The following is a 14,633-nucleotide window of genomic DNA, read 5'->3' on the forward strand; positions in this document are numbered from 1 at the left end:
TGAATTTGGTCTTTCAGAAAAGCCACATATGCCTGGCTGCCACAGAACAAAACAAGTAAGAGCAGTCACTGGAGAGCATCACTCTCCCACAGGCAGCAGCAGCTGACAGATGACTCTGTTCCTTGACTCTGCATCTTTTGAATGGTAAGGTTTCACCTGACCTACATGTGTCTCCCACACTACACATTAATGCACTGCAATACATCTGTGTGCCTCAAATTACTGATGCTGGGAGCTCTGATGAACACAGCATGGGTCAGCTGCAGGAGCTGTGCTGATCCCTGGTAAATGTCACCTCTAGAGACAACAGCAAAATACCAGGGTTCTGCGTCCCTTCAGGCAGAAAAGAACCATCGTGGTGGGACAGTGTACTCAAGATGAAGAATGCAGTCTCCCAGTAACTGGAACAGAAAGGTGAAAAAAGGGCAAGACACAGCCCTGCTTCTAAAATGTGAATTAAAATACCGCAAGGGAGCACACCAAGAAGCATTTCACCTGGTAATACTCCTCTGCTCAAAACAGATTGCTTTCCAGACAGCTAGCTTAATGCTAGCAAACCAACAATGAGACATTCCATGGAGCAAAGCCCTTAATGATACATATTTAACACCCCTCACCCCCCAAAGAAATAAAAAACCCATAACCCAACAGGGGGAGACCATATTTCTTTTTTTTTTTTTTTTTATTTTAGAATGTGGCATGCCTCCTTTAACATGTACAAGTCCCCAGAATTAGAGGGGAATGGAAAACCTGGGCACTTATTTAGGCGCCCAGCTGTAGGAAGCAGTTCCTAAAAATTCTTGACAGGTTTCAAAAATAGAGAAATTCAAATGATAATTTCATAGGCAGTATTGCTAATTTACACACTTACTGATGAACACAAGCTCAGCAAGATCTGTACCACACTGTATTTCTTCCTGGGGCTCTCCCCATCAGAAAGAACAGTGAAGTCTTCCTCTGAACACAGAAGAGCCACAGGTGGAACATCAGCTTCTTCCAGAAGCCAAGCATGGAAAAAAGCACTCTGCAAACAAAGACTCAGAGCAATGGGCCCTTACAGGATATAATGCCAGCCACAGCTGACAGCAGCAAAAACACCTGTTCTAGCTTCAACTGGCCATGGGCAAACAAGGGGAAAGAAATTTAAAGGAGGCAGGGGAGGAAAGAAGAGTTGTCACTCTTTTAAGACTGTCACTTCTCTCCAACCTCTCCAGTTAATTCAATTACCTGAGCATGCTTGGTGAAGACTGGAAGTATTCACAAGTGTGGGAACACCCCCAGGAGTCACCAGCTCCATCTTTACAGAAGCGGGCAAATACATGGATTTAGAACTGTAATATTACCATATAATCTCTACTATGCCACCTTTGAATTTGGGATGACTTGGTGGATTTGCAGCAGACTGTATCCTGCAGGCTTCAAGTAGCCTACTCCACTCCCTTTCCTTATTCCCTTTGGCAAGAGTTTTTGAACTGATGAACACCTAAGACTGGAAAATCTTCTAGGTTAAAAGAAGTCCTGTGTCTCTGTGTGTGTGTGTATTCCTTCCTCACCTACTCATATTGGCTTTCCAGCACATAAACCTGTGAATAGTGACAACCAGGACACACAGCTGAATTTCAGACAATACCAATGTAAAAGCACTTCATTAAAAGAAAAAAGGTTCTCCAATCCACAAGAACAAATAGTCTCTACAGAGTAATCCCAGTTATCTATGCCTACCTTATAGGAGGTATTGTCAACACAGCACCCCAGCCAACACACAGGTGTACACTACCTCCCACAGTAACCTTCAGAGAGCACCATCCAGCACTGTGCCAGCTCAGCTTTATTACACTGGATTTCTCCTCAAAGGGTACATGGCCTTCCTGTGCCATGAGGTAAAACCCTGTAGCCCATCACTGTTTTTACAAATGGTGACAGACAAGGTAGAGAGTGCAAGACACCCACCGTTTCATCAGTGCAGATGGAGTGTACTTGGGTTCCAAACATAACTGAGGTGAAGATGAGAAACAGGAGAGCCTCAAAACACAAGAGGATGAGGAGAATCACTGTAGTTGGTGGAGAGAAGGAACTGCATTCTGTGAAGACAAAACAACGGAGTTGGAAAGGGAGACATGAAGTAATGCAGCAGCTGCAAAACACCTGCTAAGCCACGAGTTTTCCATACTCAAACTATCAAATAAATTATATAAACAACATTCCCAGAAAGATACACAGGGAAGCTCTGACATTCTTGAGTATATTCAACCACAAAATGATCACTTCCTCATGTTTCAAAAAAACCACCAAAACCCCTGCAACACTTCAAGATTGTAACTTTCTTTTCCACTTCAGCGTTTCCCCAGCACACTGCCTAGGACTCCATTCTACTCCATTTCACCTGGAGCTTCTCTCTTAAACCTTAGCCTTAACAGATTTTCCACAGTGATAAGTCCATGAGAAATCTCAAGCTGGCAGTCAGGACACAAGGATATGTAGCACCAACATAAAACCAGGGTGTGCTTCCTTTCGTAGCTGTTCTAAGCCGTAACTTAAAGAAGGTCAGATAAAGTCAAATTCCTATTTTACCTCATACTCAATAGTGCAAACTCAAGCATGAACTGAAAAAGAAACCTCAAGAAGGTAATAAAAAAGGAGGAGCAGAAGAAAGGAGTGTTATAGAACCAAAGTCATAGCACTGAGTGCTGTAAATGTCAGAGGGTCTCCATATTTTTCTGAAATCTAAGACTCTCATCAAAAGCCTGCATGTTCCTCATGAGATGTTAGGCTTAAACAGACACCATAATCAGGGACTAACACAATCTGCACAAACACAAGGCAGGTGGAACAACATATTCATCTGTCGTAACAGCTCTGTTCTACCACCTAAACCTGGGACAGATAGGAAAGAAACAGAAACAGGCTCTGAGAAAGGATATAAAGGGAACTACCTTTTGATGTATCCTTTCTTTATGGCCCTGGCCACTGCAGTCAAATGCAGATGTTCTCAGTGACAGCTGACAGCTGTTTTAAAGTTTTGAAGTGCAGAACAACCCTGTCAAACTCAATTCATATGTGTTTCCTCTGCAGAATAATAAACTAAAACCAGTCATTATAATGAATAACACAACTGAAGTTCCAAGAATAACAACAAAACTCATCCTTTCAATAAAATGTCACAAGCAGTACACACATCTGCACACTCATTCTTTGTTTGACACTTTGCTGCTCAACTCAGCATTACCTTGAGGATTTCCTATCATCATTTGTGGCTTTAAGAATACAGATAGACTGGCTTTTTGAAAATTTACTCACTGGCTGCTTCCAAGTGAGTGCTGGGGTTTTTGGTTTAGCTTGAGCTGCTTGGGCTCTGGTTTTGGTTTGTTTGGTTTGGATATTTTTTGAGGAAAGGAATTGTTTGTTCTTGTGAGGGTGGATTTTTGGATCTGAGTTAGCATGTTTTCCTGGCAGTCTTGCAAGAATGATTCACATTGCCCTTTTTAAAAAGGCATACACATTCTTCTTATCTTGTGTTGGCATTCAGGAAATTAGTGGTGTGTTCATGCCAACAGTAGGTTACTGTACACATAATCCTGAGGTGTCTTTACATATCAGCTTTCTCCTAGGCACTATCAGGTGTAAGTTAAAACAGGACTTTTCAGGACAGAGATCCCAGCAGATTAAAAAGAATGATGAAGTTCCAGGACTGATCATTAAAAAAAAAAAAAAAGATAGTGTAGCAGAACCCTGATAGCATTCTTCTGAAATAAGCAAACTGCATTGTAAATTCTTATTCAAAGGGTAATCTGTTAATCTGTTATTTTAATGAGGTATTTTGTTTATACTCACTTGTCCAGTCTTCTTCAAAGCAGTACAAGAAGTGAAATCCCACCATGATTAGTGCATGCAGGGAAATCAGTGCTATATACATCTGAAAAATAAAGGATGTAATATACGTACCAAGTGAGTTTAAAGACCAAAATGCTAAATTTTCCCAAAACTTTAAATAAAGCATAGTGCTAAGATATCAAAAGAAAACCAAACCACAAACAATTCCAAAAACCATCAAGCTTTATCATCTCCCCTAAAATAGCACCATGAAGCTGGCAAATGCCAAGACTACACAGACTCATTCTGTCCTTACTAACAGCTCTGAGCAAACACAAGGGAGACTGCTGAATTCAAAGCCAGCTGCATCCAAAACCCAGCCTTCTGTGTCCCAGGGTGGCCTTCCACACAGCCAACTGTCCTTACCTCTGCTGAGTGTTGCAGAGAACACTGATCAAGGTATCATGCTGTCAAAGCTTACATCCTTGCTCTTGGCAGCACTGTAGTTTCCCAAAGAAACAACAGTTAATTTGTTTTACCCAGAAAATGCATTTTATCTGTTTTCCAGTATGAGGTTCAGAAAAATTATATATTTTAACAAGTACTTTTTCCTGAGGCAGACACTGGCATGGAAAGTTTCTCTCAGACTTTAATGCTTCGTACTTACTCATTTTTGGTTCAAACTAGGTCTTAGCTTTGTAATAAAAAGTGTACGTAACAAAAAGTTAGAACAAAAGCTATGTGCAATGCTACACATAGATTCTAATTTGCTAAGACAGGGCTAAAAAAATTACTCTCCTGAACCTACAAACTCTGACAAAGATAGGCAGATACTACAAGTGAGATTTTTTATTCTTTTTTTTACAAGAAACCCCTCTGAAAGCAGTAAAAGGCAATACAGGAGTATTCTGGTTTTCCTTGTAAGCTGAGCATGCTGCCATTCTTTCACTTCCTCCTCACCTGTCAAAAATAATTTCTGAGAACAAAACAAGCAACCCTTATTTTGTTTCACTCAACTAAATTAAGTGTTAAATACAGTCTGCTTGAAAGTGGATATCAAGTTTTAATAAAAACTGAAATCCTTTTGATAGGACTAAAACACCTAGCTCACTTCTCAAGGTAAAATAAAAAAACCCCTTGCTCATAGGAAAGAAATGGGATTCATTTTGTTCTGTAATCCACATCCTTGCAAACCACACCAGAGAACACTAAGCCTTTCCATTTAACTGAAAATCTCCCCCTTTCTGCTTGGTAATATGAGAACATACTTCCTCAAACCTACAGATGTCTCAAAAGATTTATTAATAAAACAGAGCATCACTGAAACTCAGCTTTGTAATGTTCACACTACTCCCACGGGATACTTGCAGTTCACTTTGATGAAACACATTTCAAACCTTCCAGAATATGCAGCATTCAAGTTTGTACTCCTGCTTTTTCTTACTTATGATGCTACAGATATAGTACAAAAAGTCAAACACCTCCTTGGTTTTCAAGTACAAAAATAAACCACTTGCAATTAAAAGGTGGATAATCCTTACCAAAGAGGATGCAGACTTCCCACTCCTTCTTTGAGATGAGGCAACAGCTCCTATTACATGATCCCACACAGTCACTCGTACAACTATAATGTTTAGGAACCCTACATATGGCCTGGGACCCTACCAGCCACTGGATGATGTAAAAGCATTGCCCCTGCCTCAAAGAGCTCAGCACACAATAACCTACTCACATTACAAAACAGGTGCTGAACAACCATCAATACAAACCTCAAAAACCCCTGGAAAATGCATCCTGTGATGCCTTTTCCCACTGCTGTGGACGGATGGGGGGGTGTGTGTGTGTGAGTTCCCTCATTAGTGAAACAGAAGCTGGCAGCAGCTCCCCATAAAGTTCTTCCCAATCACGAAGAAAGAGAAGGCCAGGCTTGGGAGCTGCTTCACAGATTACACACACAGCATTTCAGCACTTCCCACTGGACAACCTCAAGCATCACCTGCAAAATACTTACTGTAAACAGTACAAAGTACTTCTGGTTATTCTCTCCTACACAGTTATTGACCCACGGGCAGTGATGGTCCATTTTCCGAATGCACCTCTTGCAAACACTGAAAGAACACAGGTCTTTATTAACAGCACTTTTCATTCCAGGAATGCAAGATTTCTCAGGGATTTTGGGGACAAAGAAATTAAGGAAAAGTACAAGAGGTAAAATCTGAACCTAAAAGAATTTACTTGTCACCATATTTATGCTTGTGGTTTGCTTACTTGACTAAGCCTGTTCAAAATTAACTATACAATACTAAACCACCACTACAAAAATGCCACACATTAGTGGTTCTTTCCAAAATATGGTTTGAACAATACATTCAGGCAGATGGAAAAAATCTGTGATTTTGTTTCCTTTTAATTTATTTGGCCTGTAAAAATGTCCACAGATTAAAACCAAATGGTAACCACGAAGATATAAAGGCACAATGAATAAAGATACTTTTCAGAGTTGCTAATAACAGACTAAGGTTTATTTGCTAACATGTGCTGGTAGCAGGAACTTGCAAAAAAGGAAAATTAAATAAGGCATTAGAAAAGATTCCTGACATCACGGTAAGCCACACAGTAGCGGAAAATAGCTGTGGCAGTCAGTCAGGAAGATGGTACCACAATATACATTCAAGGTGAAATTAGATGTTAAAGCATTTCACAAAACCAGACTAATAAAATCAAAATTCAAATTCTTGCCAGCATGCACATTGTGGCTGGAAGTCAAATAATTAAAACATTATTACTTCGTCTGAACATCATTCTCTTGCTTAGTCAGTAACTGCTTCAACTCACATAATAAAGGAAGTCTTTTTCTCTGCTGCTTTCTCATATGATAGGAGACGAAAGGCAGTCTCCTGATACCACATTGCACAAACAAGCACAGAAATCAAATATGAAAAAACACAAAACCCCAAAGCAAACAAACAATAGACCCAGAAAGGAAACAGCTATTCCAGAACAATTCTGGCAGCAACGACACAGAAAGGACTGAGCACTCTGCTAATTTTATTTTTCTTCTTATAACAAAAAGCATTTTGACCTTAATATAAATAATAAACTTCAACACCAAAATACTTAAGGGAAACTGAAATGAAAATATAAACATGTTCTTATCAGCATGTATGAACAAATAATACAAAACCTCTCTGTCAGAACAGCCTTTCACTCATTTCACACGGTGGGAGGGGATAATCCCCAAGGGTATGTGCTATGCCTGAAAAACAAATGAGTTGCTAGAGGCCTGATCCCAAATGAAAGTCCAGGCAGGCAGGCTCCAGTCTCCCAGCATGGGGCCAGATCAGGAGCTGCTTGTCCTCAGGCAAGCCTGGGTGCCCTACTACCTGACAACCCCAGGTCCAGTGGGAGACAAGAAAAGGCTCATTTATTTGCCAGAACAATCAGCTTAAAATTATTTTGAGCTATATGGGGTCTAAAATCAGCAGGCACAGTAAAAACAATTTATCTGTCAGATAATGTACTTTGTGTAAGTATCTATCATTGTGATTTAAAAAAAAGGAGGGGGTAAAGGAGGAGGCAGGTGGTAAAGGAGGAGGATGCCTCCCTGTGTGCAGGTGTGCACACACTTCCCTTGGGCTCTGAGAGAGCTGAGTACTCAAGCAACCCTTCAATTGCCCCTGGATACTACTTCTCCAGAGGGACAAGCCTGGAGCAGCCAAGCCACAGATGTGAAAGAGACAGGAGAGAAGGCTGGGAGGAGAGGTTTTACTCCATGAAGACATACCAAAAGCAGTTGGATGACAAGCAGAACAGGATGGTGGAAAAGGAAGCACAAAAACCACAGCTGAACACTACAGGCAGCAGGGACTGCCCATACTCAGACACTTTCCCCCACTCAACCATCCAGCTTCCAAATGCTGGCAGGACTAGTTTACTGGGCACGGGGGACTCACTAAATAGCACATTAATCAAAAACACCCTGGTCCCTCTGGCACACAGCTAGCAGTATCTCCTGCTGACGCATATGCCCAACCTTGATGTGTTAAAGTCTAATAAATCTCTCTAGGCCGCAAAAAAAAAATTTGACTGAAGATTCTCAACAGCATCAGTGCTCAGTGGATCACCTTCCCAAATCTTAATGCCTAAAATCTTATCTTAAAGCATAGAAAACAGGACTATGGTGACAAAGTTCTGTGTTCAGCCAGAGTCTTTTTCGTTTACCTATGCTGCAAGTCATCATCAAGACAGCATTTTAGATGTGAAGTTTCATTCATAATTGAAAAGCTGTCAGAGGGGATTTTACAGTAGCATTAATAAGTGATAGGCATGATCACATTGCTCCTGCTGAATAACCAACTCCTGATTTTCATTAAAATTAAAAAAAAAGAAAAGAAAAACATTTGCAAACTAAAGCTCTGAAAACAAATATGAAAAAAGCAAACAGCAGAATAAGTTTGCTCTGCTCATTAACATGTACCTCCCACCCCACAAAACCGCTGCATGAATCAGCAGTAACCCTGGTATGAGCTCTCTCTGTATTGGTTTTTGAGCAGGTAAGGAAGGAAGTGACACCAGTGCAAACTTATTAACTACTTACTGGAAAGCAGGTTCGCTTGCTTTAAAAGCAGAAGAGAATTTTAGGAAGTAGTTACTTTTTTGCTCACTGCCTTTAGTACTAAAAAGCTCACTACCAGTAACTCTCTTCCGGGAAGTTTATCCTACCAGAAAAAGAAAGGACATGACAGATCAGTGGGCATACTGATCTATCACACAGCACAAAACAAAGTCACAGCACTCAGTGAAAATGTGGAAGTCAGAACTCTTAAAAAATATATACAGTTACCTGCACTTTAGTGTTAACTTAAATACCCCTTCTAAATAGAACATACAGACAAATGGGTTTGTGAATAAAAACAAAAATGGAAAAGACATTGACCCTTTGGGAGGCCAAAATACATTTTAAGGATTTCTGTGCATTCTGTATAGACGGTATGGAACGTCTCTTTTCAAGTCATGTTTACATGAAAATTTATGGAATGTCAGTTAATAGTCTGGAGCCAAGGCAGCACCCAAATATTTTAAGTGTTTCTCAATTTGCACAAAGTAAGCCCCAGCCTCCTATATATGAAAATTTGTCAGAAAACATATAAAATATCTTCCAACAAGCTTAAATGTGCCTGGTACTATTGGAAACAGAATTTGTATGCCAATCTCTCAACTGACCCAGTCCAGTCTCAGAATCCAATAACAAGGCACACTGGTGAATAATTCTTGAGATCTTGATAAAACAGCCATCATCAGAAAAGACTTTACCTGCAGTGATGTGCTCTGTCGGGTTTGATGCTACAACACTTTGGGCACTTGTAAACCACCTGTCCTGGCTTTAGCTGTAAACTCTCGATGAACTCTTTTGTGGCATTACCTTTGGGTACAGCACCCTGCAGGAAAAAAAAACAAACCAGGAGATTACCCTGTGGACATTCCATCTGCTAAGAACAACAGGATGACTTAAAACTATGGGAGGGGAAGGAAGAAAAAGAAATAAAACATTCCCTGAGATCAACAGTGTTTCAAGAAGAGCAAGAAGATTCAGAAAAGAAATTTAGATGTGGTCTTAAAATATGGAACCACATAATTAAACACAATTTTGGTGGGGCTTTTGCTGTTTTTTTTTAACATCAATAAACCTTCACTTAAGCAATTAGTCTTTTGTAATCCTACAGTAACTTTAAAATATTTAAGAATCTTCATCCCCCTTTTCACATGAACAAATTTATCATGGCAATGTTTCGTATCACAAACTGAAAACCACAGATGTTTTATGCCAGTAGAAGCAGCTACTTCTGAAGTATCATTGTGTACACTAAGAGTTGCTGGTAAACAACTCATGTATTTATAGTTATGCTTCCATTGTGTATTTGTTATTTAAATTAGTGTTTAACATTCGAACAGTGAACACTAAGAATCCTCACACCTGAGTAAGACTAAGTAAAACATTCTTTGCTGTGCAATTTCCACTTTAAAGTATATCTTTAAATAGGTAACATATTGCTGCTGCAGGAGTCCAAGTTCATGAATTTCCAGTCTTTATAGGGACATAAATTTGCTCCAAAAAACCCAAAGAAACTCTCTCTGCTCAAAAAAAAAAAAAAAAAGCCACAAAATGCTGTACGAAATCACTGCTGGTACATTGGCACAATTCACCACTGTGAATTTAAGGCTTTTTTTAATTGAAATAAAAACAGACATGCAACATTTCTACAGATTTCTGATGTCTCCTTTTAACACATCTATACAACCTTCTAACAGCAACAAACTGGAATGATACACATCAGTGAGAGGACTGCACATTAATCCAGTATTAAAAGGCTTTTTTAAAAGCAGCCTTTGGGAGTTTTTCCCCCACAAAAACTCCCAACAGGCCTGACTAATTTAAAAATGACCAAAACCAATTTCCACAAAATGCTACAACTCATGTTCTCTCTCTTCAGTATGCAGCAAAGCTCAAAACTTTAGGAATGTTTTTAGAAAGAATCCACTGGAAGCAGTTCCTGAAATGAAGCACACACACTATCAATTGTAAGAACTGAAGTGTTCATTTATTTATAATAAGAATTCTGCTTGTTTGCCTCAGCAGTGCTTTCTGTTTCATTCTGATCCTAGATGTGCCCCTGGTTCCCCATGTCCTGGAAGCTTCTTTAATCCCTGAGTCTCACTGTCTGCCAGATGTTACTGCATCCCTTCTCTGTATCTTCCCTCACGCATTTTATTTAGCTGAATTCCTCATTAAAAAATGAAACAAAGTCCCACTGGCTCTCGCCATCCACATACATAAATCCCACTTCACACCAAGAATTAAGATATTTTTTCCCAGTTACTCTCAACAGAGATTGTATCTGCTTCTCCAACACTGCTTGCCCAGCCTCCTTCAAAATACAGTTTTTGTTTCAGAAGAGCTGCTGCTAACTCTGCAAAATAATTCCAACGACCTGAAGGTCCCAAGGCATAAAAGTCGCACAACATACAATAATTAACAACCACCCGTAGGATACAAACTATCTAACAAACTGCTGCAACCCTCTATTCACCAGTTCAACGAGAAGCTTCAGAGGCTAAACTACTGCTTGCACTTCTGCCCAGCAGCAGTAGAATGCAATTCAACAGTCTTTACCATAAATTGTGAGATTACCCCAAAGCTATTTCTGCAGTGCTGTGGCTTCTGGAAGAGCTGGAATCTAAGAAACAAATATTATACTGCAGTCTTAATGGCACCTAACAAGGTTTCAAGAGGGAAATAACATTTGGAAAGAACAGACTATCAGAGGCACAGCACCACTCCCTACACCAACAAGAACATTTGTGAGGAAGGGGACAGGAGAAGTCTAAGCTTGTCTTCCTTCCACTGACTTGTGGAGATGGGGTTTTGAATTGAGTCTACCATCCAGAGGTTATTAACCAAAACAAACCATCACAGGTCATTCAGAATTAGCAACATGGCACTAAACTTGATCTGGTCACAAACTGAAAGACGAGAAAGCAGCAGATCTGATCTCTCAAAGCAATGTCCTAAGGATACATACAAGGGCATCTTACAACTCTGATGCTTCCCCAACTTGCCTACGAACTGCCAGCTCTTAGCATGCTCAGACAGTATTTATTTCAGCTTGTCCAATACACTCAACAAAATCAGTAGAATGGGAGATGGTAACACGACTTTTCAAAACAATGCATGATCTGCTCTGCTTCTGCTGAAGCAATACTTGCCAAGGCAGACAACCAAAACCAGCTTTTCCAGCTTTCCTGTTTCTCAAGACACAACAAGCCACAAACATGAGATCTGCCATTGGGGAGAAAACAGCATCAGAGAGAAACATTCTCCTTCCCCGTGCAAAAAGAGGAGCTGCTCACACACTGGGAATCTAATGCTGGGTCCTTGACTTTGCATCCGACTTGAGTGGGACGGAAAATTAGCATACCACATCAGCAGCCTCACTCAGCAGGCTGACACACAAAAGTTATTTAAATCTGCCACTCACTCAGCAACTGAGTTACCCAACATCTAGCAGACAAGAAAAACACTGCCTGTTTCTTTCCGAGACACACAGAGAGAGGTGTATACTTACTGGATCTGTCAGCATAGCACGAAAATGTGAAGCCAAAGCGAGGAAAGCCAAGGTGTTGAACAGTGTGCCATTGATGACACTATAAACATAATCTCTCGATGGAACTAGCATGACAAGAAGGACTACAAAGTCGGCATAGAACACCAGCATCCAGGTAACGACAGCACATGCAATACCACAGCCATCTCGAATAAACCACATTGTTCCCAGGGAAGCGCGGCTAGGAGGTGGAACACACTTTTCCGGCTGGAGGTATTCAGGTGTCCTTTCAATATCTCTGAAGCGGTGGACTGGAGTAATCATCATAGGCTATTATGTCCATACTTGCATCTGAAAGAGAGTCAGAAACAGTGCTCACTGCTCTGCCAGACATCCAGACCTCTGTTCGTGTAATGGCCTGGTCATCACATGAGAAAATTGCAGAAAGTGAAATGAAAAAGAAAAAAAGGTAAAAAAAAGCAAACACAAAATAATGGATTGGGAAACCACACTCCTGTGCTTATCGGAACACTCCTTACTCAGAAGACTCTAAGTGCTTTTAAGTGCTTAATTACACACTAGGTCTACCTGTGTGCCACTTCCATCTCCCTAAGTGGAAAGGTAACAAGCATTTTAATGAAGAAAAAGTCATCAGGTAGGAGCCACCAGGAGCTGCCACAACAGGAACTGAAGCAAGAACTTGACGCTGTCATGTGAGGGAAGATAAGAAAGTCCTGGCACAGCTGGCAGGGTCTCTTTTTGCTGCTTCAGATCTGAGGAAGGGAAAGGTCTTTCCTATACATACTGGAAACTTAGCAAGTGGAAGAAATTTCCTTTCTCCTTACCCATTGACTCACAGCTTTGGGGTGAAAGTACAAAACCAAACAGCTGTAAAGTTAGATTTGGAGGAACTGATTAAGAAGCAACCCAGAAAAGATCTTGACAGGAACTTCTAGTCTTGCCTGGATGATGTCATTTCCCAACAACAGCTGTGTCCCACTCTCACCTCCTCTCCTGGCCTTACATCCCTTGGAAGTCTTCTCCTTTGCCATGCTTCTCTCACCAGCTTTGCTCCATCCCTCAATGGCATTTGTTTCGCCTCCCCTTTATCATTTCCAGGCAACTCCACTCTATTGTAGCAAGAGCACCAACACTGACATTGCCCTCTCTCCTCTCCTCTCCTCTCCTCTCCTCTCCTCTCCTCTCCTCTCCTCTCCTCTCCTCTCCTCTCCTCTCCTCTCCTCTCCTCTCCTCTCCTCTCCTCCTCTGCAGACACCTTGTCTATCCAGAGGGTAAGATCTGTCTTGGAACCAGGAACAACAATGCTTCAGGTATGCACCGTGCTTGCTGTAGTTTCACTGTAATTCCCACCAAATGCAGGCATTTGAGAAAACAGGAAAGGTGCTCCTAAGTCTTTGGCAAGGGATCAATCCATCTGCATTGTGAACAAACACCACTCAATGCTGGAGCACCCCTGGAATGCTACACTTTGAAAGCAGCTCTTTACACACCCAGCAACCTCTTCCAAAGACACTTCTTCACAGAGTATTTGCTCAGTGCCCCAAACACTTCATAACACTACACCCTCTAAAAACCCACCTTCTGTAAAAATGGCTACAATAATTCTGTTAACAAATACACTGAATTGCATATACCTGAATGGAAGGGATCAGCCTTCTGCTATTTCAGAATGTAAGGCTTCTTCTCATGGCTTTGCAAAAAAAGTGTTCATTATACCATTTTAACTCAGAGAAAATGTACACCATTAATTATGTTTTCTGCCAAAAAAAGTTCACGCTAAAGCTATTTTTGCCATCAACTATTTAAAAATTGATATTTTTTCAGAAAACACAGTGAGAGAATTGCAGAAGTCTCTAGGACCTCAAACTTTTCTCCAAATTTTATGGCTAAGTTCTACCAAGTACAAGAAGAAAGGTCTACTCTGCCTAACGCCAACCTAAATGGAGATGTTGTTGCCCCTAGCTCAGCAGGGGAGGAGATGATAGTTCATTTTTCAGTTGTGTCCTCAAGATCAAATTCATAAGAAGACAATTGGTCTTTCATGGCCAAAGAATAAAGTTGTTAATGAGCAGAATGATTAAATACATCTAAGCACACAGAAGTGATGAGTTTGTGCACCTTAGTGCGAGTGACATGGAACAGAGGCACTGAAACTGCTATGGCCACAGTGAGAGGCAAAAGCCAGGAGCACCAAGTGCCTAGGTGCACAAAAGCAGATGAATTAGACCATTTACAATGTCTGTTTTCTAACACAACTGGTATAAATAAAGTAGGAGAATCAGGTGTTTTCTTATCTTTCTATTTTGACCATGTAGTATGCTGCCAAGCAAGTTTATGATGGTTTATGGATCTGAAGAAAGTCACGTGGATTAATGTCAAAGCGTATCAGTCTTGTATACATGTCACACAGAACAGACAAATCAAGATAAAAATGTCCTTGTGAGGCTGTCATTTACTTTGGCAAGAAAAAAGCCCGTAACAAAAAGCCCTCTCCTAATTCACAAAATTCAAATAACACGTAATTACTCTGTATTTTAACCACAGCTATAATTTAGCTTCATGATTCCTGATATTTAGGAAGACAAGTGATACAATTTTCGTAAACAGTGATTACTCAAACAATCTGGTGGTCTAAGTTCAGATAAGTCAATACCAACTAGAAAATCCATACCTTTTCTCCAGTTTTTCACAATTTCTGTA

At 40.5% G+C, this 14,633-nt stretch overlaps 1 protein-coding gene across 5 annotated transcripts in view; it reads right to left on the minus strand.

Moving 5' to 3' along the window:
* ZDHHC3 (zDHHC palmitoyltransferase 3) overlaps window positions 1-14,633 on the minus strand; it is a 34,112-nt gene that overhangs the window by 10,247 nt on the left and 9,232 nt on the right. For 4 of the 5 annotated variants that reach the window (XM_085051354.1, XM_085051355.1, XM_085051357.1 and 1 more), the window contains exons 2-6: window positions 11,934-12,263; window positions 9,124-9,248; window positions 5,822-5,918; window positions 3,832-3,913; window positions 1,951-2,081 (exon numbers count right to left, since the gene is read on the minus strand). In XM_085051354.1, the coding sequence (XP_084907480.1) occupies window positions 1,951-2,081; window positions 3,832-3,913; window positions 5,822-5,918; window positions 9,124-9,248; window positions 11,934-12,239 (741 nt within the window). In that variant the 5' untranslated portion in view covers window positions 12,240-12,263. Of the gene's footprint in view, window positions 1-1,950; window positions 2,082-3,831; window positions 3,914-5,821; window positions 5,919-9,123; window positions 9,249-11,933; window positions 12,264-12,918; window positions 13,065-14,633 lie in introns of those variants that run through there. The other variant, XM_085051356.1, reaches the window with a different exon arrangement.

Source organism: Lichenostomus cassidix, chromosome 2 (genome assembly GCF_008360975.1).
Source record: "Lichenostomus cassidix isolate B80296 chromosome 2, HeHo_3.0, whole genome shotgun sequence".
NCBI lineage: Eukaryota > Metazoa > Chordata > Aves > Passeriformes > Meliphagidae > Lichenostomus > Lichenostomus cassidix.